The sequence below is a fragment of the Bufo gargarizans genome, chromosome 10 (assembly GCF_014858855.1).
Source record: "Bufo gargarizans isolate SCDJY-AF-19 chromosome 10, ASM1485885v1, whole genome shotgun sequence".
Classification (NCBI taxonomy): Eukaryota; Metazoa; Chordata; class Amphibia; order Anura; family Bufonidae; genus Bufo; species Bufo gargarizans.
This window is the reverse complement of record NC_058089.1, coordinates 122,663,272-122,687,382: the sequence shown is the minus strand read 5'-3', so window position 1 is coordinate 122,687,382 and position 24,111 is coordinate 122,663,272. Positions and strand designations below refer to the sequence as shown.

General features: G+C 47.5%; 2 protein-coding genes across 5 annotated transcripts; one reads left to right on the top strand and one right to left on the bottom strand.

Annotated features, from left to right (window-relative positions):
- Window positions 1–3,201: 3,201 nt before the first annotated feature.
- Window positions 3,202–14,472, top strand: HAS3 (hyaluronan synthase 3). Of its 4 annotated transcripts, XM_044270931.1 has the most exons (5): window positions 3,202–3,288; window positions 3,327–3,402; window positions 8,572–9,177; window positions 12,293–12,394; window positions 13,127–14,472. In XM_044270931.1, the coding sequence occupies exons 3-5, from the start codon at window positions 8,572–8,574 to the stop codon at window positions 14,033–14,035; spliced, it is 1,617 nt and encodes a 538-aa protein (XP_044126866.1). In that variant the 5' UTR covers window positions 3,202–3,288; window positions 3,327–3,402; the 3' UTR covers window positions 14,036–14,472. The 4 variants fall into 4 exon arrangements, with proteins under 4 accessions (XP_044126866.1, XP_044126865.1, XP_044126867.1 ...); XM_044270930.1 differs by lacking the exon at window positions 3,202–3,288 and having other exon boundaries at window positions 3,302–3,402; XM_044270932.1 differs by lacking the exons at window positions 3,202–3,288; window positions 3,327–3,402 and adding an exon at window positions 3,558–3,567.
- A 4,098-nt stretch (window positions 14,473–18,570) lies between these two features.
- On the bottom strand, window positions 18,571–24,105 carry CHTF8 (chromosome transmission fidelity factor 8). Its single transcript, XM_044269749.1, has 3 exons — window positions 23,995–24,105; window positions 23,091–23,208; window positions 18,571–19,908 (listed from the first exon to the last, which is right to left on the bottom strand). Exons 1-3 carry the CDS (start codon window positions 24,015–24,017, stop codon window positions 19,681–19,683), a joined length of 369 nt encoding a protein of 122 aa, XP_044125684.1. The 5' UTR covers window positions 24,018–24,105; the 3' UTR covers window positions 18,571–19,680.
- Between the last annotated feature and the right edge of the window lie 6 nt (window positions 24,106–24,111).

The window sequence follows — 24,111 nt, the reverse complement described above, 5'->3', positions numbered from 1 at the left end:
TTGGAACCCTCCCCTAAAATAGACTTTAAAATACCCTGTAACAACCCAAAATATCCTAAATTCTCCCTGACCTTGTCGGCAATAATAGAAATGCCTGTTGTCAAAGTCCCTCCATTGACAGCTGACAATAACCCCCTGCTCTAACTTTAACATTTTACATGCCTAATAAATCTGTCCATAAAATGTAATGATCTTCAGCAAGAGGGAAGTGCCTGCAGATACACATACACTGAGATCTGACAGCTGGCTTCCATCCTACAGGCAAAGACGCACAGAAGAGGACAAGAGGTGTGCACAGGACTACAGCCCCTAGACCAGAGGCATCACATTGAGAAGAGGTGTGCAAAGGACTACAGCTCCTAGACCAGATGCATGATATGGAGAAGAGGTGTGCACAGGACTACAGCCCCTAGACCAGAGGCATCACATTGAGAAGAGGTGTGCAAAGGACTACAGCTCCTAGACCAGATGCATGATATGGAGAAGAGATGTGCACAGGACTACAGCCCCTAGACCAGAGGCATCACATTGAGAAGAGGTGTGCAAAGGACTACAGCTCCTAGACCAGATGCATGATATGGAGAAGAGATGTGCACAGGACTACAGCCCCTAGACCAGAGGCATCACATTGAGAAGAGGTGTGCAAAGGACTACAGCTCCTAGACCAGATGCATGATATGGAGAAGAGGTGTGCACAGGACTACAGCCCCTAGACCAGATACATCACATGGAGAAGAGGTGTGCACAGGACTACAGCTTCTAGACCAGATGCATCACATGAAGAAGAGGTGTGCACAGGACTAGGGTCCCTAGACCAGAGGCATCACATTGAGAAGAGGTGTGCACAGGACTACAGCCCCTAGACCAGAGGCATCACATTGAGAAGAGGTGTGCAAAGGACTACAGCTCCTAGACCAGATGCATGATATGGAGAAGAGATGTGCACAGGACTACAGCCCCTAGACCAGAGGCATCACATTGAGAAGAGGTGTGCAAAGGACTACAGCTCCTAGACCAGATGCATGATATGGAGAAGAGGTGTGCACAGGACTAGGGTCCCTAGACCAGATACATCACATGGAGAAGAGGTGTGCACAGGACTACAGCTTCTAGACCAGATGCATCACATGAAGAAGAGGTGTGCACAGGACTAGGGTCCCTAGACCAGAGGCATCACATTGAGAAGAGGTGTGCAAAGGACTACAGCTCCTAGACCAGATGCATGATATGGAGAAAAGGTGTGCACAGGACTACAGCCCCTAGACCAGAAGCATCACATAAGGAGGAGGTGTGCACAGGACTACATTCCCTAGACCAGATGCATCACATGGAGAAGAGGTGTGCACAGGACTACAGCTTCTAGACCAGATGCATCACATGAAGAAGAGGTGTGCACAGGACTAGGGTCCCTAGACCAGATACATCACATAGAGAAGAGGTGTGCACAGGACTACAGCTTCTAGACCAGATGCATCACATGTAGAAGAGGTGTGCACAGGACTACAGCTTCTAGACTAGATGCATCACATTGGGAAGAGGTGTGCACAGGACTACAGCGTCTAGACCAGATGCATAACATTGAGAAGAGGTGTGCACAGGACTAGAGTCCCTAGACCAGGTAGATCACATGTAGAAGAGGTGTGCACAGGACTGCAGAGCCTAGACCAGAGGCATCACATGGAGAAGAGGTGTGCACAGGACTACAGCCCCTAGACTAGAAGCATCACATGTAGACTAGGTGTGCAAATAACTACAGCTCCTAGACCAGAGGCATCATATGGAGAAGAGGTGTGCACAGGACTACAACTCCTAGACCAGAGGCATCACATGGAGAAGAGGTGTGCAAAGGACTACAGCTCCTAGACCAGATGCATGATATGGAGAAAAGGTGTGCACAGGACTACAGCCCCTAGACCAGATACATCACATGGAGAAGAGGTGTGCACAGGACTACAGCTTCTAGACCAGATGCATCACATGAAGAAGAGGTGTGCACAGGACTAGGGTCCCTAGACCAGAGGCATCACATTGAGAAGAGATGTGCACAGGACTACAGCCCCTAGACCAGAGGCATCACATTGAGAAGAGGTGTGCAAAGGACTACAGCTCCTAGACCAGATGCATGATATGGAGAAGAGATGTGCACAGGACTACAGCCCCTAGACCAGAGGCATCACATTGAGAAGAGGTGTGCAAAGGACTACAGCTCCTAGACCAGATGCATGATATGGAGAAGAGATGTGCACAGGACTACAGCCCCTAGACCAGATACATCACATGGAGAAGAGGTGTGCACAGGACTACAGCTTCTAGACCAGATGCATCACATGAAGAAGAGGTGTGCACAGGACTAGGGTCCCTAGACCAGAGGCATCACATTGAGAAGAGGTGTGCAAAGGACTACAGCTCCTAGACCAGATGCATGATATGGAGAAAAGGTGTGCACAGGACTACAGCCCCTAGACCAGAAGCATCACATAAGGAGGAGGTGTGCACAGGACTACATTCCCTAGACCAGATGCATCACATGGAGAAGAGGTGTGCACAGGACTACAGCTTCTAGACCAGATGCATCACATGAAGAAGAGGTGTGCACAGGACTAGGGTCCCTAGACCAGATACATCACATAGAGAAGAGGTGTGCACAGGACTACAGCTTCTAGACCAGATGCATCACATGTAGAAGAGGTGTGCACAGGACTACAGCTTCTAGACTAGATGCATCACATTGGGAAGAGGTGTGCACAGGACTACAGCGTCTAGACCAGATGCATAACATTGAGAAGAGGTGTGCACAGGACTAGAGTCCCTAGACCAGGTAGATCACATGTAGAAGAGGTGTGCACAGGACTGCAGAGCCTAGACCAGAGGCATCACATGGAGAAGAGGTGTGCACAGGACTACAGCCCCTAGACTAGAAGCATCACATGTAGACTAGGTGTGCAAATAACTACAGCTCCTAGACCAGAGGCATCATATGGAGAAGAGGTGTGCACAGGACTACAACTCCTAGACCAGAGGCATCACATGGAGAAGAGGTGTTCACAGGACTGCAGAGCCTAGACCAGATGCATAACATTGAGAAGAGGTTTGCACAGAACTAGGGTCCCTAGACAAGAGGCATCACATGGAGAAGAGGTGTGCACAGAATTAGGGTCCCTAGACCAGAGGCATCACATGGAGAAGAGGTGTGCACAGAACTAGGGTCCCTAGACCAGAGGCATCACATGGAGAAGAGGTGTGCACAGGACTACAGCTGCTAGACCAGAGGCATCACATGGAGAAGAGGTGTGCACAGGACTGCAGAGGCATCACATGGAGAAGAGGTGTGCACTACTACCACAGCAGCTCCTACACCCAGCAGAGCACATGGGCTGAGAAAAGGAGGTGCCCGATCATAAGGTGGGATGAGTTACAAAAAGATAAGATGCAAAGGGGGGGGGGGGGGGGAGTTGTAAGGGAGGTCTCTGACTGTTCTGTAGGTGGTGAGCTGGAAGTGGGAGTGGGAGGCTGGAGGTTAAAGCAACCTGCTGATGAAAGGAAGGGGGAAGAAAAAGCACAGGAGAGGTGAGTGCAGAGGAGGATAGAAGAGTGCAGTATATAGGGCTGAGTGTACCACATAGATTGCAGTGAGTGCAGGAGAGGAAATGCAAAGAATTGAGTAGAATCCTATGAAAAGAGCGCTGCAGTGAATGAAGTGCTGAGAGACTGCTGGAGCTGCAGTAGGGCAGAGGTGACATGAATGCATGAAGGTCCACTAGTGGTAAGAGAGGACATCCAGGATGCATGAAGAGGAAAGCCATAGAACACCCCCACAGACTTTTATTGTCTTCTCCTGGAAGAAAGAAGACCCTGGCTGCAAGTAAGGAATAACAGGAATAATCCACATAGGGACAGATACAAGGTGAGCGTCTCAGTGCATGGGCTACAGTATTATGAATGGGCTCCCTGCTGAATGCACATGGGGTCTACCGTAGCTGCCCGTCTGTATCCATTCACAGACATAGACCTTGCAGTGTGTTCCCTGCTGTTCTGCATTGTGCACTGGCCAGCAGCCACTAAGGACAGGGCTGGGACCATGCAGCTACAGTGTATGCGGAGAAAACCCCTTGCCCCATGTCCTCCGTAGAGAAGCAATGCTCATTGCCCCCTCCCCCACTATGCATACTAGTTTCTAGTATCAAATACAATATATACCTCCGATATATAACCTAAAACCCGGCTGTTATACAACTATAGGTCCCAGCATTTACTTATGGTAGACTTTAGGGGGACTTTAAATGGGACCCACATTGATATCGGGAACTGTAAATATAGTTTTGAAAAGTTGTACAGGTTGTCAGTAAAGGCTCCATTATTACCATTGACGTAGAAGACCAGATCAAAATATCTGGGCTTCATAGTAACATTTCAGGGTACATTATATTAAAGAGATAACCCATTCTGAGGTCTGTTCTACTCAACCGGGACCCAAAGGCAGCACAGTGTTTGTAGTGATGTTATAGATATGATTATACACATTATATATTTGCCTTTTATACCGCCATTCCCCTAGCTGTGTCTTTTGCCTATAGTTGCATCTTTGGTTAAAGGGAACCTTTTACTAGGAAAAAGCATTGTACACTACAGGCAGCATGTTATAGAGCAGGAGGAGCTGAGCAGGTTGATATATAATTTTATGGGAGAAGATTCAGTATAACTTGCATTTTATTCATTTATATTCCTGCTCATTTTGGGCTTTGAAGTCCAGGAGGCGGTCCTATCAGTGACTGTGTATACAGAGATAGCTGTCAATCACTGATAGGACCGCCTCCTGGACCTCAAAGCTCAAAATGAGCAGTAATATAAATGAATAAAATGCAAGTTATACTGAATCTTCTCCCATAAAACCATATATCAACCTGCTCAGCCCCTCCTGCTCTATAACCTGCTGCCTTCAACTCAAACACCATGTACAACATGATAGGTTCCCTTTAAGACAGTGTGAATTCCCAGTCTGTGTACCTTATGGTGACGCTGGGGTTTTCTCCGTCACCTTCACTGCATAATTAGAGATTTTCTAGTTATTTAGCATGATGCTCCTATCTGAGCTTTGCTACAAGGACAGATGGTTGTAAACTGTATCTGAGCTGGAAAAGCTGGGTGACAACCAGTATGGCCACCAGGACAGCCCATAAGTACCCAGGTTTTCCAGGCTTCTGAATAGCACATATATGGAAGCATATATATCACTGTAACCCCAGAGGGAGCTTTAATGGCAGACCCACGGATTGTCACCCAGCTTTCCCTGAATTAGATTGAGGGTCCATTCAGACGTCTATAAGTGTTTTGCGGACCGCACATGGACGCCCTATGATAGAAATGCCTATTCTTGTCCATGATTGCGGACATAAATAGGACATGCTCTATCTTTTTTGCGGGGTCGCGGAACAGAACTTCGGATCCGGACACCTCACAGTGTGCTGTCCGCATCATTTGCGGCCCCATTGAAATGAAAGGGTCCGCACCCGTTCTGCAAAATTGCGAAACGGATGCGGAGCCATAAATACGGACGTGTGAATGGACCCTTAACCAACAAAGAATTAAAGCAGTCAATACACTTTATATTAAAGGGGTTTTCCAAGATATTTTAACTGATCGGTGGGGGTCTGACACCCAGGACTCCCGCAATTAACTGTTTGGGAAGGCACCGTTGCTCACATTAGCGCAGCGGTCGTCTCTCTGCTTACCAAGTACAGTGCAGTACATTCTATAGCGGCTGTGCTTGGTATCGCGGTCAGCCCCATTCACTTCTATGGAGCTGAGCTGAGCTGCGTCTAGGCCACGTGACCGATGTAACGCAGTGAGAAGGTTGCGTTGCCACTGCGAGCACCAGTGCCTTCCCAAACAGCTGATCGGGTGGGGGGGGGGGGCTGGGGTTCCGACTGTCAGACCCCCACTGATCACATCCAGAGGATAGGTCATCGGTTAAAATATCTCGGAAAACACCTTTAGAGAAAAGAAGGTCTGTCTATGTATTTCATCGTTTGCCATTATTCTGACAGATATGTAAATGTGAAACGTATGGCGGGGGATGGCCATGGCACCTGCACTGCCATCATCATAAAACAGCCCTTTAAATAGGTTGTCCATGAATACGGTATATAAAGTGTTTTGAACACAATTCTGACACTGACTAAAAGAAAAGCTGTCTTTGTTGCCCATAGCAACCAATCACAGCGCAGCTTTCATTTTTCAAGAGCTTTATAAGAATTTAAAGCTTCGCTGTGATTGGCTGCTATAGGCAACAAAGACAGATTTTCCTTCAGTCAGTTTCATCAACTGGCCTCTGTTCTCTTCAACAAACTTTAATTATATACAGATGGACAATGCACTTAAAATGGTTGTCTCACTTCAGTAAGTGGCATTTATCATGTAGAGAAAGTTAATACAAGTCACTCACTAATGTATTGTGATTGTCCATATTGCTTCTTTTGCTGACTGGATTAATTTCTCAATCACATTATACACTGCTTGTTTCCATGGTTACAGACCACCCTGGTGGTTATGCTTGCTCAATATAGGAAAAAGCACCAGCCTATGTGCTCCCCCATGGTCCCGGCCACCAGAGAGGCTGACGCTATTTTCTATAGTGTGCAAGCACGGCCACCACTGATGGATTGCAGGGTGGTCTGTAACCATGGAAACGAGCAGTTTATAATGTGATGGAGAAATGAATCCAGCCAGCAAAGGAAGCAATAGGGACAATCACAATACATTAGTACGTGTCTTGTATTAACTTTCTCTAAATGATAAATGTCATTTGCTGAAGTGAGAGGACCCCTTTAAAGTTTATATTTCAGACAGTTTTATATATTATATATTACCCTTATGTGCTCATATTTTACAATTGTCAGGCACCCATACTAACCAGCATTATAGTTGGTAAATTCAGGATATGTAAGCCCCCCAAACCTGCCCAGGACCACCCACTTACGGACTTGGCTTACATAAGTCCATGTGGCCCGGAATAGCCCAAATTTGCTGCGTCTCTGAAAATTATGGATAGTCCCTGCAAATTTGGGACTGTTGGCAACTGTGGGCACCGTGGCTACAAATGGACTAGGAATGCATATGTGTAAATTAAAATATAGTAAAAGCGCTTTTTTCAGTAAACTTTATTGATACAGTTCTGGAGCAGCCCTTTAAATAGCGCCTCTCTATTTCTGTAATATAGGGGTGACCGTGTCCCTGTTTGTTGCACCCTGCAGAATCAAATCCCAGATCACACACAAATTTTAGGCTTTGCAGCTCCTGATCCTCACTTTAGAAGTCCAATTTAAAGACAAGCTGGAGACTCCCTCAAATATAACCTGTCATTAGGATCCCTCCGTGCCCCCCTCCCCGTCATACCAGGCTTTTGAAGTCTCTTTGTTCCTTAGGACGTTCCCTTACAGGTAGCCTTTTCATTTCCTCCTCTTCTTCATTACCTCCTTAAGGCCCAGTAATTAGTAAGACTATCAGACTATTCCACAAGACTCTGACTGCTTAATGACCCCGATACGTATGACCTCCTCAGAAGTGGCTTCAGATCTGACTTCAAGACTCCTAAAGAACAAAACAGAGCCAAAGTAAGGCGGCTGTCACATTGCGTTTTGCAGTACGCACCAGGGAGGCTTCGGGTGCACACGGAAAACGTTTCCATAGGCCTCCATTCACCACACAGAGGCTAAAACGGTACAACAGTATAATGCAGTAGAAATAAAATAGAGGCATTGAGTAAAAAAACGGATATTCTGCGTAGTTCACTGGGTGACATGTGCCCCTGTATGCCTATATAATGGTATTCATCAGAGGTGTACGGCAGGCAATGTCCCCAACAGATGACTATGATGAGCACTGCAAAGAGTCCGACCACACAATGACACCTGTCATTTAGGTATCCCCTATCCCTGGAATACCCCTATAATAAATTCTCAGCATATAGATCTGGCTCCCTTCATTAGGGCAGGGCTTTCTATATACTATTGAGTTCAATGTACAGCGGCATGCAGCCGGCTACTTACATGTCTACCTATAGGCAGCCAGTGATGGCCAGAGGTCGAAGGATGATGCTTGACCTTGTAGTTCTACTTGTGATTTAGTTTTGACTTGGTCTTCTAGTGAGATAGCAATTGGTGTCTTCTGTAAACTGACTTTTCTGAAGTTAATTTGACCTAAATCGCCTGATAACCACCCATGATTAGAGGCATGACTGCGGGCGGACAGGTCTCTGCCTGACTGCTAATGTTAGGTTACATGGCGGCAGCAATTTTCCTGTGCGGCTCAGTCATCAGGGAATTTCCCATAGGTTTCTATAAAAGTGATTAGCGGAGCCGTGTGCTCTACTTTAGGACATAGGGGGCACCATAAGCAATACATAAGGGTTTTGGTGTGTGTGTGTGAACTGTGCACAGTCAGAAGTATAATGAATATATAATTAAGGCGATTACCACATGAAAAGGTGCAGACGCTGCAGGAAGACCGGAGGAGTGGCGAGTGTTGACTTGGTATAGGTTACATTTCTGACTCTGCTTTATTTTTGTGGCACAGATGCCTGGACGGCTGCAGACGGCCCTGAGAATCCTAGGCACAAGCCTATTTGCCGTGCTGGTGCTGGGGGGCATACTTGCGGCATATGTGACCGGTTACCAGTTCATTCACACTGACCGCCATCACCTGTCCTTTGGGCTGTATGGAGCTATCTTGGGGCTTCACCTCCTCACTCAGAGCCTTTTCGCTTATCTGGAGCACAAACAAATGCGGAAAGGCGGCAAGGGTCTTCCGGGATCCTCCAGGGTGGCCCTGTGCATTGCGGCCTACCAAGAAGACCCAGAGTACCTGAGGAAATGTCTGCAGTCGGCACGACGGATCTCCTACCCGCACCTCCGAGTCATCATGGTGATTGACGGGAATTCAGAGGATGATAGGTACATGATGGACATTTTTCGAGAGGTGATGGGATCGGAGGGCACTTGCTGCTATGTCTGGGACAACAATTACCATGATTCGCAAGAAGGCGGGCAGGAGGGCGAGCGGGGAGTGCAGGAGCTGGTGCAGAAGTTCCCGTACGCCTGTATCATGCAGAAATGGGGAGGAAAGCGAGAAGTCATGTACACTGCGTTCCGGGCTCTTGGAGATAGTGTGGACTATGTGCAGGTAAGAAAATTAGATATTTTTTTTATTGCATTCATAAAGTGCAAAATCTTTCTAAAATTGACATTTATGTTTTTTCTCTCCATTCACTGCTATGGGAGTTCCGAAAATAGCAGAGCGAGCGCACTTGGCTATATCCGGAACTCCCATAGCGGTGAATGGAGAGCGCACCCACCGCACATGCGCGTCTGCTCTCTGTTCACCTCGTAGTTCCTGCTCTGGAGATATGAAAGGGTTCCCGACTCGGCACCTATTTGACATTGATGGCATATCCTAGCAATATGCCGTCAATATCCCAATTGGGCCATGTGGATTTTTGGTGGCGATATTTCACTGCCTTTTCAGGTTACACGCCGTACAGGTACAATATGGCGCATGATCCTGGGCTTTAAAGGGGTTCTCCAGGCTTTTGATATTAATGACCTATCCTCAGGATCGGCGAGGGTCCACTCAGCTGTATGAAGAGATGGTGCACGCAGTGAGCATGTGCCGTTTATCTTTCTGCTCGCTGCTGCTTTGCCATAGACAGCAGCGGTGAGCAGCAAGAGAGACGGGAGACGGCACAGGCACTCTGCGCGCGCCGTCTCCTCATACAGCTGACCCCCGCTCTCCTGAGGAGAGGTCATCAATATTAAAAGCCCGGAGAACCCCTTTAAACCTGTGCTGGATCAACTTGGATCCCAGCCCTTGAGTCTTCAGTCACTGCGTATTGTGGCCCTGAGGTCATTTCCTGAAAGCTCGCAGTTATCAGTCCGTGAGCCAAAGACTGCGCTCTCGACTGCTTCCTGCCCTTCACTGACAGATCACAAAGGGCCTGATGTCTCCTGCCTCAGGGCTCATGCACACGACTGTATGTATTTTGCGGTCTGCAAAAAATCAGGATGACATCCGTGTGCATTCCGTATTTTGCGGAACTGAAGGGCTGGCCCTTTATAGAACAGTACTATCCTTGTCCGTAATGCGGACAATAATAGGACATGTTCTATTTTTTTGCGCAACAGAAATACGGAAGTAACAGAGTAACTTCAGTTTTTTTTGCGAACCTATTGAAGTGAATGGTTCCGCATACGGTCCCCCAAAAAAAACGGAACAGACACGGAAAGAACGTTTGTGTGCATGAGACCGACATATTTCTGGCTCAAACGGTTATATTAAAGGGGTCCTCTCACTTCAGCAAATGACATTTATCATGTAGGGAAAGTTACTACAAGGCACTTACTAATGTATTGTGATTCTGCATATTGCTTCCTTTGCTGGCTGGATTCCTTTTTCCATCACATTATACACTGCTCGTCAACCACCCTGCAATCCAGTAGCAGTGGTCGTGCTTGCACACTATATGAACAGGCACAGACTTCTCTACTGCCTGGGACTGTGAAAGCGCACATAGGCACGCATGCGCAGCAGCTCTTGTCCCAGCTACCCCGTATCTGTGCTGCACCAGTCGAAATAACCCCTGGATATGAGCCGTGTATAATGTAAGGAAAAATCAATGAAGCCAGCACAGGAGGCAATATGGAGAATCAGAATACATTAGTAAGTGCCTCGTAGTAACTTTCTCTACATGATAAATGCCATTGGCTGAAGTGAGAGGACCCCTTTAATGGCTGCACTACCACTCTGTATTTGCTGGAGCTGCAGGTACCACACCCTGGTTACTGCTAATTACCAGGCTTCACCAAGATGGCAGCTAGGTTTCAAATGGCAGCTCCAGGTGTGGCCTGGCAATTAGTGGTAACCACAGTGCGGTTACATGTGTAGTATCCCCGAATGTGACTATTTCACTGCCAATTACAGCTTGGCAAAACCACACGTGGTTCCCTGCAGATTGCTGTGGTCTTGCACATAAAATCATGTGCTTAAAGGGAACCTGTCATGTGGATATTTGATTATAATCTAACTAATTATATATAATCATTAACTACTAAAAAGTGCCTTAGATGTATTCACTTACTGGTGTGACAGATGGTTACCTCATAATATACACACAAAGATGCCACATGCCGCATGCTAATGAGCTGATTTGAGTCCAGCGTGATGTCAGTGAGTCCAGCGTTTTTTTTTTAATTCAGAGCTATAGCCACTCCCCTGCCCACCTGCTGCTGATTCATATGGAAAATAACTGTCAATCAGCAGCAGGTGGGCGGGGAGAGTCAGGGGCTCATGAATATTCAGGACTCATCATTATCAGCTGGAGCTTTTCAATACAAGATGTCGGCAGATTGACTGGGTCAATCAAAGAAAGTGACCCAGCATTTTGCTAAGAGAATCAGTCACTTATTTATGTTGCCCTTAGTTAGGACACCATAAAACTGGTGACGGGTTCCCTTTAAGGGCTCGTTTACACAACCGTACAAGGATAGTACTGTTCTATTTAGGGCCAGCTGTTCCGTTCCGCAAAAAAACGGAATTCACACAGACATCATCCGTATTTTATGCGTATCTGTTTTTTGCAGACCGCAAAATACTGAAAAAGCCATACGGTCGTGTGCAAGAGGCCTTAAGGGTTATACATATTAGACTATTGTCTGCTGAACGCACTGTCGGCCCGGCTGACAATCTTGGGTGCGGAGCTTCTGACACTCCCAAGGATCGGAAATGTTGAATTTCAACCCCCGATCCTTTTGTTCTCCCAGAGATAAGCAGTCACTAATGGTGTCCGACAGTCAATAATGGTGTCCGGCAGTCACTTTCTCCTCTCCCTGTTGAAATCATATACAGACTCTGCAGACTATACAGCAGGGATGTCAAACTCCTGGCCCTCCAGCTGTTGCAAAACTACGACTCCCAGCATGCCCTGATAGCTGTAGGCTGTCTGAGCATGATGGAAGTTGTAGTTTTGCAACAGCTGGAGGACCAGGAGTTTGACATATGTGCTCTAGTCTACAGCAGGGCTGGCCAACCTGCGGCTCTCCAGCTGTTGCAAAACTACAACTCCCAGCATGCCTAGACTGCTTACAGCTATCAGCCGACAGCAGGGCATGGTGGGAATTGTAGTTTTACAACAGCTGGAGGGCCGCAGGTTGGCCAGCCCTGCTCTACAGAATCCCACAGGATCCTTTGGTAACATGAAATCACTGTTCTCTTCCTCATTATCATTCCACGCTTCTGGTTGTAGGTTTGTGATTCTGACACGGTGCTTGACCCCGCGTGCACTGCAGAGATGCTGCGGATATTGGAAGAAGACCCTAAAGTGGGTGGAGTTGGAGGAGACGTGCAGGTGAGATTACCTTCTCTGCTTATATAAGGATATGTTATAGGGCAGGGATCAGCAACCTTCGGCACTACAACTCCCAGCATGCACACTTGCTTGGTTGTTGTCGGAACTCCCATAGAAGTGAATGGAGCATGATGGGAGTTGTAGTTGCACAACAGCTGGAGTGTTGGAGGTTGTTGACCCCTGTTATAGGGATTGTAGATCATCTGTAAAAATGTAGTACTGGTAGTGCACACATTTTACGCTTTCATTTCATTGGTGCCCACCTTAAAGGGCTTGTCCACATTTTTTCTTTAATCTCCGTCTGTTATGAAATACATTCTTACCTGCTCCCCTCTAACTCCATGGCTCCCTGGATCTCTTCACTGGTCTTCTATCAGCATCTAATCCCCCCTCTGTCAACTTCCACACGGATAGGTTCACATGTGCCACTGCAGCCAATGACTAGCCTCAGACGTTTTCCCAAGCAGCATATCACTGTTGGTTTACGTGCCGCTTGGGAGCATGTCACCGCTGAGGCCAGGCATTGGCTGCAGCGGCACATGTGACCCCACCATCCGTGCCGAAGTGTACAGATGAGGAACCGAAGACCATTGCAGAGAGCCCAGGGGGCCACGGAGTTGGAACGGAGCAGGTAAGTATAGATTTCCCAACAGGTACAGATGGAGAATTTTTTTTTTTTTAACTTGGACAACCCCTTAATCTCAACCTCTCCAAACGTCTTTCTCCCTACAGATCCTGAACAAGTACGACTCCTGGATCTCCTTCTTGAGCAGCGTGCGATATTGGATGGCATTTAACGTAGAACGGGCTTGCCAATCCTACTTTGGGTGCGTGCAGTGCATCAGTGGTCCTCTGGGCATATATCGGAACAGCCTGCTGCAGTACTTTTTGGAGGACTGGTACCATCAGACCTTCCTAGGTCAGAAGTGCAGCTTCGGAGATGACCGTCATCTCACCAATCGAGTGCTGAGCATGGGCTATAGGACTAAGTACACAGCGCGCTCCAAGTGCCTGACTGAGACCCCCACCAAGTATTTGCGCTGGTTGAATCAGCAGACTCGGTGGAGTAAATCCTATTTTCGGGAATGGTTATACAACGCGCTTTGGTTCCACAAGCATCACCTCTGGATGACCTACGAGTCTGTGGTCACCGGCTTTTTCCCTTTCTTTCTGGTGGCTACAGTAGTGCAGCTCTTTTACCGTGGCCGTATCTGGAACATAATGCTTTTTCTTTTGACTGTCCAGCTAGTGGGCATCGTGAAGGCGACCTACGCCTGCTTCTTGCGTGGCAATGTCGAAATGATCTTTATGTCTCTGTATTCTCTCCTCTACATGACCAGCCTGCTACCTTCTAAGATGTTCGCGCTGCTCACAATCAACAAGGCTGGATGGGGGACCTCCGGCAGGAAGAAGCTGGTGGTGAACTTCATCGGTATGGTGCCAGTGTCAGTCTGGTTCTGTATCCTCCTGGGTGGGCTGGCGTATACATCGTACTGCCAAAGTCAAGATCCCTTCACCGAGACGGAACTCTTATTCCTGGTGACTGGAGCCATCCTTTATGGGTGTTACTGGTTGGCGCTGCTCAGCTTGTACCTGGTAATAGTAGCCAGGCGCTGTGGGAAGAAGCAGGAGCTGTACTAGCCTGGCATCATCGGAGGTGTGAATGATGGGAACTGAATGGAACTGTCTCGGCATATGGCGGAGGCAACCGAGTATAAGACATTCTTCCAAAAGAAGACGGTAAGGCATGGTCTTATGAGGTCACAGGAGGCAGTTCTCACCAGCAATGACTTAGAGACCTTACTATGCAAACAAATACCTCAGGCAAATACAAAAGAAATAGAGCCGTCTGCCAAAGCAATGAAAGCCATAGCTGGCACAGCCTTAAGATGCCCATAAATGTCCTAATGGTGAAGGTGCCAGAAACCTGGATAACTGTGAGCCCCACCGCCGGCGGAAGAGGCTTCTGAAGTGAAGATCTCCAAGGACACTTCCATAATGGACACTATATACATAGTACAACAGGACGTGACATCCTACAATGGCCGCTCAGATATCTCCAGCCATGATTACTCCCAGCATGGCGTTGACTCAAGGTTACATTTTTGAGAAATGTAGAAGCAAAGCCAGACGCGATCGAGGCTGCAATCCTCTATAGGGCTTAGTGCAATAAGATACGTGTACAATACCTTCTGGGTACCATCTATCATTTAGGGCTATGCTCCTAGTTATATCTGCTTCTGGGTGAAGGCCGATATGGCCGCCATTACAGCTTCCACACAGGATGTTGACCGTCCTGGATGGATGTAACTTAGGCTGTCTGCGGACACGTGTGCATCCTATCCACCGAGCGCTAGAAGGTTTTCCATGTGAAATAACATTTACAAGAGGTTGAGAAACAGAATTCGTCCATCCTGCAGGGTAAGATGGAGATGGAGGTGCACATGGTCATCATTAGGAGGGAAAGCAAGGTTTAGCAGGAATTCGATAAACATACATTATATGATCCATATATAAACTAATTTCCCTATCTACTATACAATCACACATGAGGTGCTTCGCAAATACTGTAGTTTTGTTTTTTTTAGACGCACCTGACCATAAGACTCACTTAAGTTTTAGAGGAGGAAAGTTAGATTTTAATCAGACCCCCCCCCCCAATCTTTATTAAACCTCAGATCAGATCCCTAATCTGTATCAGACATCCCCCCCCCCCTCCTCAGTCTTCATCAGACCTCAGATCAGAAATTTCCTGTTCCGGGTGGTGTGCTTTTCCTGTACTCGCCACTCCCTGGTCTTCTGCCGACCCCGTGACCAGATATCGCACAGCGTGAGGTCATAGTTCACGCCTACGTGCACTACATCATGACACTATATGCAACGCACGGAAGACGACCAGGCAATGGGGAGTGCAGCCATACTCACCGCTCCTCCTGCATACTAATGAGCACTTCCATACAGATGGAACCTCCATACAGATCGGAACCTAACGCTACACCCATCACTATGCCGTACATAGACATATAATTAAATTCAAGGAGATTGGAACCCACATACACCGTGCGACTGCTACAGTCTCTCTGAGTGAGCAGGCCATGACCTGTTGTATCACTCGGTGCCAGCAACCCTTCTATGAGCAGGCAGCTATACACGGCACGCTAATTAAAAACAGGCTGCGGAAAGGATGGGTCAGCAATAGCAACCAATATGGAGGCCGCCACACCTCAAGATACATGCTGCAAGAACAGAATTAGTCAGTCCATCCTGCCCGGAGTCATAATTAGGTGGCACAGCAGGCATTCTATAAATGTACAGTATATGATTTATATATAAACTAAAACCCCATGTAATAAAGAGGTGACAAAGGTGTATTTGGGTTCCCGTCTCCTTAAATTTAGATGTCCATGTACGGCACAGTCGGTATAGAGGTAGCTTCTATCTGTATTGAGGTCACCTTGCTGTGGTGGATGGGCACATATATTTGGGGTATTAGTTTATATATGGATCGTATACTGTACATTATAGAATGCTGCTAAACCTCGCTTTCCCTGTTACAAGATGTTACAAATGTTGACCGAGAAAGAAGAATTAGGACCATGTCTGAGGGCCTGGAATGAGCGCCGATCAACAATATAACAAGTCGATTGGTGCTCGCTTAAATGGCCTTTGACATCGACCGATGCAAGCTGCATGGTGGACAAACGATCGTTAGAGTGATCATTTGGTCCCCATACAGTTTGCATATTGTGGGCAGCATCAAAATCCACCACTACCCTCAGACTTGGCACTGGACTACACCATTGCCAATTCAGGTTAGGTAAAGAAGGTCTGGTATCTTCATAGATATTAGAGGGTCAGAAGATCCCACTAAAGCCTGCTGACATATATGTACTGTGCTGTAATTCTGTGGCCGCCTTTACGTGGATAGGATCAGCACGTGCAGCCAACGACAATATCACATAGCCCTTTAAGGCCACCTGCACACGTAGCGGATTACAGCGCCAGCAAAGTGTACGGGATGACACTAATCTCATATACACTTGGCAGATTTTTTGTCCATGCGGAAATTGACCAGCATTACGGATTTACAAATCTTCAGCGTGTCAATTATGTTTGCGGATTTAGCCCTTTTCAATAGAAGGGTGAGATCTGCGACAAAACCGCATCAAGAACCGCTGTTAGACATTTGTGCGGATCTTGTGTGCGTTCACCCGCATCCATTTGCAGGTGGCCTAAGGCTAGGTCTACACGACGACATGTGTCGCGCCACAATTTTTATAATGATAGTCTATGGTGTCGCACTGCGACATGCCGAGACTGCGATGCGACAGTCGCAGAAAAATCCATTTCGAATGGATCTTTTGCGACACCATAGACTTCATTGCGACAAATGTCGCCGTGTAGACCTAGCCTAAGACTGTGATGCTGAGGATATGCAACAACCCCTATAAGAGCAGGCAGCCTGCACAGTCGCTCAGGGATTTGTCTCGTGTCCCATTCTCCAGTACACTGCGTTTTCTGCGCCTTGTCCCCTTATACTATGCATCGTGTTGTCCAGATGTCACCGCTCTTCTTCCTGTAGATGACACAACCAGCCTCCGCTCCAGCTCTCAGGGTTAGGCTAATGCAGGCAGGGCTGGCCGACCTGAGGCTCTCCAGCTGTTGCAAAACTACAACTCCCAGCATGCCCACAGCAGAGCATGGTGGGAGTTGTAGTTTTACAACAGCTGGAGAGCCACAGGTCGGCCAGCCCTGCCATAGTGTGTGGTCTGCAGCCTGCACCAGGTTATCACCTGTCCAGTGGATAACCCCTTTAAATAGCATTAATTCTTCAATTTAAAGGGACTGTCCCAGAATAGATATTTGGGAAATCCAGAAAAGGGGTCCCTGACGGCGGTCCTGTTACTCAGTTTCAAGGTCTATGGTGCTGATGGGAACAGCCGAGCATCCTCAGCCGCAGAGCAGAAACGCGCATGCTCGACCGATCCTCCATTCAAACTCCTCCTCACGGCGGTTGTGCAGTGAGGAGAAATGGGGCCTTGGTAATCAGTGGGGGTTCGAGCAATGAGACGTTTATTAATTGTCTGGTGAAGAGATGATGTGAGACAGCCCCCTTTAAGGGGCCATTATGCAACTCTCCCATTGACGTGGCCCCTAGATGGGCGTTCCCTCTATTGGCCTTAACAAAGTCGCCAAATGTGACTTTAGATACAGGAGGGCAATAGAGACCAATGGCTGCCCTGTATTAATGTGTGCTGCAGATCATACAAGCACTAACATGGCCGCCCCCTATACGTTTTATAGATCCACACAGTATGAGGCGGCTTGGTTAGTGATCCGCCATGTTCGCAGGATCCGTTTTTTTTTTATCTGCTGCTTACACCGCCCAGAGACAACTGTCAGCAGTCATAAAGCCAATTCTATGCACATGGCAAGGTTCGGCGCGGTCTCTGCATGCAGCGTGAAATACGACAAGTTCCAGGTCAACGTCAGCTTGTTTTAACTTTGTACAGTTTTGAAATCTTTTATGTTATTTTTTATTTTATTTATTTTGTGATCTGCATTTTCAAGTTTTCGTAAAATAAAACGAAGTGATTGAGATAACGTTCTTCTCCGCAGATGATAATGTGATGTGTAGATACAACCGTGATTTAGGAACGCCGGGGTCTGGAGACGAGCACCTACCGGCTTTATGCACAACGACTGACCATTTATAGTGAAGTGTACGTTACTTGACCTATGGGGAATCTGAGTTTTACAGACCCCAGGCGTATCCACTCCAAGGGGCACGCAGTGGACGCCACCATCCCTCACATCTGCACATACAGCGGTATCTGGACGGCCTCACGCGGAGAGCCATTGATTAACCATTACACGCGCTTATTGGATTCCACTTCTGCTTCTGTTTGCAAGATTAGATTTTCTTAATTCATTTGGTTCACTGACAAGAACACAAGTCATTGAGGGCCCCCCAGCCAAGACACTTATAGCATATCGATAGGATAACAGGGAGGGGGGCATATAGGATTTATAGTGAAGGGTCCCCTTGATTAGGTTTGAAACGCATGCAGATTGTGAAGTCCGGCTGGGGTGGGTTCTGGCGGACCTGGCCCCCTGTTCTACACTCTGCCGTACAGTAAACGTATAGAACCTGAACACAGTGATCCACTCCGAGGGAGGACTGGAATTCTTTATAACAAAAATACATCCATACACAGAAAAGTGCAGAGAAAAGTGTTTTACAGGAATATTCAGTGCACGGGCGATGCAGCTGTTACTGGGTGTCAGGGCAGGCACCATTTCTTAGGTGATCAGTAGATCCTGGTGGATCTCAGATCTCATGGGTGGCTGTAAGAAATCCACATTGCCTTGTCCTCCCATTGAAAGTTCTTAAAGGGAAGCTCCATCGGATGTGGAAGTCCTAATAAAATACACCTACAAAATGGCCTTGCACTTGACAGACTCGCTGCAGCAGGCTGCTATGAACGAGGTCTCGCCGCTCCTGGTCCCTAAGGGGGGATTTGCAGGCGGTAGATTTGCTGCAAAAATTCCGGCCACTGCATCCGAATGGGGCTTGCAGAAGACGTTGTGCCTCCTGCTGAACCAACCCCATTGAGATGAATGGAACGGATGTTCGTTCTGCAACAAATCTGCCCTCTGTGAATTCACCCTAAGGAGTCAGGGCACCGTCATGGGCACTTCCGGACCTCCAGCAAAGGAGCTGTGCCAAGTTTTAAACTTCTACTATCTACACACAATTTGCGAATAATGTCTGGGACCCCCACCGATCACAAGGGGGAGGTCATGTGTCCTCCCGGAGAATGGAGCAGTGGTCGAGCACGTGTGCTGTCGCTCCATTCATCTCTAGGAGACCGCTGGAGACATCAGTGGCAGCACACATATTCAACCGCTGCTCCATTCATATAGGAAGACAAAGGAACCTAATTCTCAACATTGAAGGGGTCCCAGTGGTCAGCCTACATGGACAGGGGATATGTTTAAAACTTGGCATAATGCCTTTAAGTAAAATAAATCAACCCCTTCTGATAAGGCTCTAAGCTAATGGACATCTGCCCTGATGGGATCCCTTTAAATATGGAGCCAGTGCCAGTGTCCTAGATCAGCGCTAGCAGGGGCATGATACATGACGTAGGGTCTCGCCTTCTTTAGGGGATCAGAATATAACAGAAGAAATACATTCAGTTATGGTCCCACCAAAGGAAAGGTTCTTCCAGATCGAGTGCTGCTCCGTGAAACCCACCACCACAAGAACCGTCTCCTGCCCCTCACACCTTCTTGGGCACATTGGTGATGATGGGTTTTGGCCGGGTTTTAAAAATTATTTTCCTCTTAATCAGCGCAGTCACATTATACTTGGTCTCCGTCACATCTCCGGTGTCCATGGCGTCCCCCAAGGAGGGACTGCTACTCTTCATGAGGACGGCAAACGGCTTCTCCAGACGTGCCACTTTTCCGTACAAGATGTGATGTCCAACGATAAGAACAGGAATCCCCTGAATGAAAACACAAAACAGCAATCAGGTATAGATCCCTTAAAGGGTTAATCCCCCATTGTCTGATAAGTGCCGGGACCTGAACCTACACCAAGAACGGAGCGGGGAACGTGCTGGCCGCCAGGTCCTCTCCCCATAGAAGTGAATGGGAGCACACCGCACCTGCGCAGCCACCGCTTCCATTTGCTTCCATGGGGCTGACGGAAATAGCTGAGCCAGTGCCTGGCTATTCTTGGCGGCCCCACAGAAATAAATGGAGGGCGGCTGCGCCCTCCACAACTTCCAGGGATCCGTTCTCGATGTAGGTGCGGGTCCCAGAGTTGGGAGCCGCACCTATCAGACAATATCCAAGCAATATGCCCCCATTGTCCTGACATGGGAAAACCCCCCCCATAGGAATTATCCTATGAGTAATGTAAAAATCAGATCTCATATCATTGCTGCAATTCCTCTAGCTAGATTTATTTCCAGCTTGCAGCTCAGGGGTTGTGTCCTTTCTGCTGCAGCTGGAGGCGGTTTAAGGATGGAACTGAGCATGTGCGGCCACCTCAGTGAGCTGCACAGAGAATTTAGAAAAAGGGCGCTATACAGATGGATTTCATTGAATAGCTCAGTGGCTATACTAAATTTAAATTACAGGCAAGTACAAAAGTATTCCGCTCAAAGTGCAGGTTTGAAAAGTACAACCCCTGTAACCTCTGGGGGTTCCTATCTCTGTGCACCCCATCCTAGGGTCATGTGACATCATAGCACTGTGGTTCAATAGTTCCAGTCATGTGCTATGTATGTGTGACACCTTGTGGCCGAACCTGGTATTACAGGGTGCAGAGTTTTTCAAACCTTGCCACGTACAGTGCATTTTTTTGCACATGGTTTGGAAAGTATCCAGAGTATTCATTACTTTCCACGCTCACAGTGAAAAAAATAAAAACAAAAAAATAAAAATAAAATCTCTACAAGGAAAAGTAAACGATGGTACGAGACAACTTTATGAGATGCCAATTAAACAGCTACAGACATTTGTAACTATGGACAGGCAAACGTCATTTGGAGGAATCCGGACAAATCTTCACGTTTATTAATAAATAAATTGTTCTAAAAATTACACTGAATAGTAAGTAATTAAAATGAATTGCAATTCATTTTTTAGTGCGGCGACCTACTTATTTCCTCTCATTTCATACACAATGATTATGGGGATGATGAGAGTACTTTCACACTATTAATTTACATTGAAGTGTATTAGTGTCGGCAAAACGGATCCGGCTTTTTGGCCTGCGCATGCGCAGACCTTTAAGAATTGCAAAAAAAATTAAAATATAAAATTAATACCGGATCCGTTTTTCCGGATGACACCAGAGAGACGGATCCGGTATTTCAATGCATTTGTCAGACGGATCTGCAAGTATAAAGTTATGGGGTCAGAATATGGTGATGTAAAAAAACAAAAAACAAAAATTAACATTTTTTTTTTTTACTCATTTACATTTATTTTTACTCATTTACATTTATTTTTACACTATTTAGAAAAACCTACACATATGTGGTATCGTTGCAATCGTACTGACCCAGAGAATGAAGGGCATGGGTAGTTTTGCCGTAAATGAAACGCCGTGGGAAGAAAACCCAATTCCACCTCATTTGGAATTGTATTTACCGCTTCCCACTACATTTTGTGCCATAATTAATGGTGTCATTAGAAAGAACAACTTGTCCCGCAAAAAATAAGCCCTCATATGGCTATGTGAAATATATATATATATTAAAAAAAAAAAAAAAAAAAAAAAAAAAAAGTTATGGCTCAAGCAAAATAGGGAAGAAAAATGAAAAGGCAAAAACGATAAAAACTCTGGTAGGCTAAGGGTTAAACAGTGAGTAAAGATAGTTTAGCACCATCAACCAGCACAATAAGGGTGGGTTCACACAAGCGTTAGGGATTCCGTTATAACATGGTTATAACGGAATCCATAAGACGGATGCGTTCTTCTGCCCATAGACCTGTATTATGACGGAATGCAAAACGGAAGCCTTTAAAAAGCTTTCCGCCGCCACTAGATGGCGCTGTAATCAAGCAGCATAAGACCTCTTGCACACGAGGCGGATTCTTGTGCGGAAAAACCGCAGCGTATTACAGTACCAGCAAAGTGTATGAGATTAAGGTACTTTCACGCTAGCGTTTTTCTTTTCCGGCATAGAGTTCCGTCCTAGGGGCTCAATACCGGAAAAAACTGATCAGTTTTATCCTAATGCATTCTGAATGGAGAGCGATCCGTCCAGGATGCATCAGTTCAGTCCCTCTTACGTTTTTTTGGCCAGAGAAAATACCGCAGCATGCTGCAGTTTTCTCTCCGGCCAAAAATCCTGAACACTTGCCGGATCCGGCACTAATTTCCATTGAAATGTATTAATGCCGGATCTGTTACTAAGTGTTCTGCGCATTCGGAGACCTTTAAAAATGATAAAAATAAAAAAATACTGGATCCGTTTTTTCCGGATGACAACCGAAAAGACGGATCCGGTATTGCAGTAATATGACAGTAACCTCCTATTAGGGCTGACCATGGGAAACATGTTCCGTGTGTCGCCCGCAACCACCAGGCCGACCGCAGATCTCCTGAACCGACTGTATCATAGTAATTTATCGCACAGCGCTCGCATGATGATGTCAGTGCAATCGATCAGACAGGAACTGACGGCACATGCAGTCAGTTCGGGGAGCCATGGTCGGCTCCAGAGATGCGGCTGTCACACGGACCACGTTTCCTGGGCTGCCGTTGCGTAAATCAGGCCTTTCTTAAAGGGGTTGTCCATCTAAGAAGATGTCCCACAAAGCAGCAATTGTGAGACTATTTCATTCTCCTGGCGCTGTTCAGATCCTCCATGCCGTATACCCGGACGCTGCTGTGCAGTCACATGGAGTATATGTCATCGCTGCAGCCCAAAAAAAAACTGGCAGATCGGAGCAGCAGGGAAATGAATGGCCGAGGATATGTTATTACATCACAAATGCTGCAACCTGTGAAGAGGACCTCGAGCTCTGCCAGAGTTACACCTGTATCCGGAGCTGGCACGTCCCTTTAATCCAGACTCTTATCTCCGCTCAGTTCTGCATCGTGCTGCAGCTGTTCCGGATTATCAGGTGCCGGATGAGTGGGGTTTCCCAGCATGCCTCACACGCTCACCTCCTTGGTGTAGTGCAGATCGCCCATCATTTTCCCGGTTAGTCCATCCTCTTTCCGGGCTTCTATTTCTCCCTGCAGCTCCATAAGTAACCACTCGGCCGGCTGCCCCGGGGCGTCCCTGGAATTACATAGAGGAAGTGAAGGAGCGGCACTGCAACCTGGACCAGACTGAGGCTTCCATTCACGCACAGCAAGCGGAGGTCTCTAGCCATTGTTGGTTTACTATGCAGCTACCCTACCAGACTGGAAGCGTCCCTGAAACCAGTGACCTCAGACCAACAGGACACGACGGGGCTTGAGGCGCCACAGAGTGAGACCGGCGGGGCTTGTGGCGCCACAGAATGAGACCGGCGGGGCTTGTGGCGCCACAGAATGAGACCGGCGGGGCTTGTGGCGCCACAGAATGAGACCGGCGGGGCTTGTGGCGCCACAGAATGAGACCGGCGGGGCTTGTGGCGCCACAGAATGAGACCGGCGGGGCTTGTGGCGCCACAGAATGAGACCGGCGGGGCTTGTAGCGCCACAGAATGAGACCGGCGGGACACGATGGGGTTTGTAGTCCCCCTACACTCACAGACTGGCCAGGAATGCATTTTATACATACAGAATAACGACTGAAAGCATCTGCTGGGACTTGTAGTGCCACGGGACATGCTGGGACTTGTAGTGCCACGGGACATGCTGTGACTTGTAGTGCCACGGGACATGCTGGGACTTGTAGTGCCACGGGACATGCTGGGACTTGTAGTGCCACGGGACATGCTGGGACTTGTAGTGCCACGGGACATGCTGGGACTTGTAGTTCTACAACAGCATCAGTAGAAGGACGAGACACGCAGACTGATTGGTCAGGGCAGACGGATACACTGGGAGTAGTAGTTCTGCAGGGACAAGGGCCACAGACCTGGACACGACGATCTGAACCATCCTCCTCGGTGACTACCGGCCGCTCCACCGGGAACTGAACTTGGCGCTGCAGCGACGAGGGCGGGGCTTGTGGTGTGACGCGTTTCCGTTTCCC